This window comes from Microtus ochrogaster, unplaced genomic scaffold, assembly GCF_000317375.1.
Source record: "Microtus ochrogaster isolate Prairie Vole_2 unplaced genomic scaffold, MicOch1.0 UNK8, whole genome shotgun sequence".
NCBI lineage: Eukaryota > Metazoa > Chordata > Mammalia > Rodentia > Cricetidae > Microtus > Microtus ochrogaster.
The window spans coordinates 1,390,104-1,393,902 of NW_004949106.1; the positions used below are offsets into that span (position 1 = coordinate 1,390,104).

Genomic DNA, 3,799 nt, shown 5'->3' on the forward strand with positions numbered 1-3,799 from the left:
TTATCACAGCAGAGGGCTCACGACATTTGTGGGGATTTTTGTCGGGATCTAAGAAGGGGAGACCCTGAGGATCTGGCCTTTGATAGTTACAGGATAGATCAGAAGCCAGACAGAGACAGATCCCTCTTCTGGCTTCTGGACCTGGGGAGCTACCTTGTCTTCCTGGATACTGGGTCGTGCCTGGACACCATCACGGTGCAAGCGCCACAGCCTCCTGTGCCGCAGGCGTACTTGGTTCCTGTGAGACGCACTGGAGAGGGAGAAGTCAAGAAAAGATGCAAAGCGGAAATTTTGCCTCTGAGGTACCTGCCCCCCTAGGGTGTCCCGAGTGTGAGAGGTCTCGTGGGTTGAGACATAGTCGGAGAAGCCATTAGATTAGATCAGCAGTGTGGCTCAGCAGTGTGGCCCTGGACATACTAGTCCGTTCTGGCTTGTTTCCATTTGTGGAGAGGGAGGAGGTAGTCTTATGTTTTCTTCTGGTTCTAATCATGTAAAGGGGGGGAGAAGAACTATTTTTTTTTTTAAAGATTTATTTCTTATGTGTACTGTGTTCTGTCTGCATGTATGCCTGCAGGCCAGAAGAGGGCACCAGATCTCATTACAGATGAAAGTGAGCCACCATGTGGTTGCTGGGAATTGAACTGAGGTCCTCTAGAAGAGCAGACAATGCTCTTAACCCCTGAACCATCTCCTCAGCCCTGAGAAGAGCTATCTTTAATAACAACACATTGCTTGTTTTGTCCTGTAATAAGCAAGGTGTTGGCACCCAACCTTCCTCTGGCTGCATTGCGTTTGCAAGTGGTGATGACTCCAGACCTCGTATCTGAAAATTTGGTTTCTTTCTTTCTTTTTTTTTTTTTAAGTGGCTGGAGAGACAGCCATGGGTGAGCCTTTAACAGCTGAACCATCTCTCCAGCCCGAGAATTTGGAGTCTCTATTACATAACACTCCCGTGACACAGCAGAGCCAAAGCAAATCGGTTAGCTTCAATTTCATGCTATTCAATGGCACACAAGCAACGCTGGGAAACTTTTCTCCCCTCTAAACCACGCCCGATTAATCTGATATTCTTTAAGCCACTACCAAAAGCAAATAACAAGCCAGGGCCAAAGGGCTCTGTAGAGCCCAGTCACCTCTGGCAGCAATATTGCCCTAAGTTCTTAAACTCTGTAAGGCATGCATGGGTGTGCTTGAGATGTCAATCAAAAGGATCCAGTTCCTCCTCAGGAAGGCCAGCAGAGTGACTTCGGGGTCCACATTCTTCTCTGTCACCTGCATTGGAAACAGGAGGGATTATGGGGTTGGGTGGATGACTCAGCGGAACGGCTGTGGTCATCTGCTTGATCTGTTTGATGTAGGAGACGGTTGTAGCTGACCAGACCTGCTCTGAAGGGAAACGGTGTTCATGGGCTTTCCCAGGGCAGGAGCCTCACGCGGCCAGTGTAGCAATGGACTTTCCTGTGGGGCAGGCCTCAGGAGCCACTCACTGCGGTGTAACGGTATCTTGGGACACGCACTCTGCGTTTTCCACATTTGCTCTGCCCTCATGGAACCTCCCAACGGAGTCTTTGGAAGTGTTTTAAACTTGGATTGTGTTTGCTTAGAACTGTCCCACAGGGAGGAAGGCTGGGTGTGACATTTCTGCCATCTCTGGGACAGCCGTAGGACACATTTGATGACCTCAGGGGCCGCATGAAGTCACTGGGAACAGTTATTGTTATCTTGGGGAGGCTCTGGGGCCTGCTGGTTCCCTGCCTTGAGACCCTCTCAAGTCCCAGAATGGGTCTAGATTAACCCCATATCTTCCTTTGGAAAGTGGGGAGTTCACACGGAAAGTCACCTGGAAACTTTCTTGTTTCCTTTTTTTCCCATTTAGGTCACTTTGCTTTTGCCTTGGGATGTCATGGGAACACCTCTCTCTGCTCTGCTGTGTGACAGGAGAGTTGGAACTTAACTCTAGTCCTTCAAAGTTATTGTGTTTCTACCTCAAACAAAGGTCCCACCTAGACGTAGACCAGAGAGTTCTGCTCTCTCAAGGAGATTGTCAACAGGTGTGGCTAATAAACCTTGTGTTTCAGGAATAGAGAAGTAGATGTGTTTCTACCTCAAACAAAAGTCTAAGAATCCAATTAAGTGGGCTGGAGGGATGGCTCAGCGGTTAAGAACATTGCCTGCTCTTCCAAAGGTCCTGAGTTCAATTCCTGGCAACCACATGGTGGCTCACAACCATCTGTAATGAGGTCTGGTGCCCTCTTCTGGCCTGCAGGCTTACACACTGACAGAATATTGTATACGTAATAAATAAATATTTAAAAAAAAGAATGTTCCCTGAAGGAGATAACATTGGATTCCATCCAGGGAATGGTTTGCTTACAGAATGTTTTAGTCTAGGGTGTGAGCGTGACTTGTTTTGTTCTAGCAACAGAATGCTTAACTATGAATGCAGCCTGCAACCTTCAATTGGTCTGTTCATTTCCTTGTACACGTTAATACAGTTATTTGTCTTACTTCTACCTTTTGGGGTCAAGAGTATTTTGAACAGTTGGAAATTAAACACAGGCGATTTCAATATCCCCCGGCACTCCCTCCCAGTACTAGTCTATGTTTTTCTGTCTTATTATTTTCGCATCTTCATATTCTTTACTAATATTTATAAATCCTAATGCCCCTACCCTGATGAGTAGTACTTTTGTTGAAGTTTATCTGCCACAGGGTTTGCCAAATGACCCTTTCACAGGGATCCCCTCAGATCATCGGAAAACACAGATACTTACACTACGATGCATAACAGAATTAAACTTACAGCTATGAAATAGCAACGAAAATAACGTTATGGTTGGGGGTCACCATAACATGAAGAACTGTCTTAAAGGACCGCACCGTTAGGAAGGTGGAGAATGGCTGTCCTAGAGAAATTGACGTGATAAATAGAAAAACAAAGATGGATCCATTTCCATTTAAAATGGAGTTTGAGCCGCGAACCATGTTACAGGGTCCATGGCTTCTGTACTGTTTCCTACCAATGATAGTGTTTAGTTGGGTGCATAGCCGTGGTCCCTGGCATCCATCCCAGCCCCCTGGCCTGGGAGTTGCATTGGTCTGGACTCCAAATCCCAGCATGCCAGGTCCTGACCCTCGTTCTTCCCATGTTTTACAATAGCTGTGTAAAGCAGATGACAGACAGGAGGCCTCCGAGCTCAGGGAGGTGAAATCATTTGTCAAGTTATGCAAGAGAGGGCAGTGAATTGATTGACAGTATCAGGGCTGGGCAAAGAATCCCAAGGCTATCCTGCTTTCCCCACTCCCCCCATTCATTGCTAGGACCCTTGTTGGCCCAGAGGAGAAAAGGCAAATCAGGTTGGGTTCCCAAACCTGGACTGGGAGTCTCAGTCCAGATTCCTCAGCACCCCCTGGAGCCAGGGGTTTCCCCCATGCAAGCCACAGCAACAGCGCTCACTCTACCCACCCCTTACCTTCTTTCCATTCACAAAGAACACCAGTTCATCCGAGCTCTGGGATGGGCAAGGCATGACTCTGGTGAGTAAGTCTGGCCTCCTGGCTCTGGGCAGAAACACTTCCCAATGCCAGCTACAGAAGAGAACCAAAAGAATTTCTCCCTGAGTAGAAGTAGGCAGCCCAAAGTCCTGGCAGGAGCAACTGGGGGTGGGGAGTTTTTGCTTTGAGGCTTTTTAAAGTCCAGAGCCTTGTGTGGCCTCCTCTAATCCAGTCCCTCACCTCCCACCAACCCTGGCTTTGAAGCTGGCTCAGGAGGCAGCCTCAAACCCTTCTTGTTTGCTTT

The 3,799-nt window shown here is 47.8% G+C and overlaps 1 protein-coding gene across 1 annotated transcript in view; it reads right to left on the bottom strand.

Annotated features, from left to right (window-relative positions):
• LOC101990377 (aldehyde oxidase 2-like) overlaps positions 1–3,530 on the bottom strand; it is a 73,040-nt gene extending 69,510 nt beyond the window's left edge. The window contains 3 exon segments of the mRNA XM_013353456.1: positions 154–253; positions 1,218–1,272; positions 3,474–3,530. Coding sequence (XP_013208910.1) covers positions 154–253; positions 1,218–1,272; positions 3,474–3,530 — 212 coding nt within the window.
• Between the last annotated feature and the right edge of the window lie 269 nt (positions 3,531–3,799).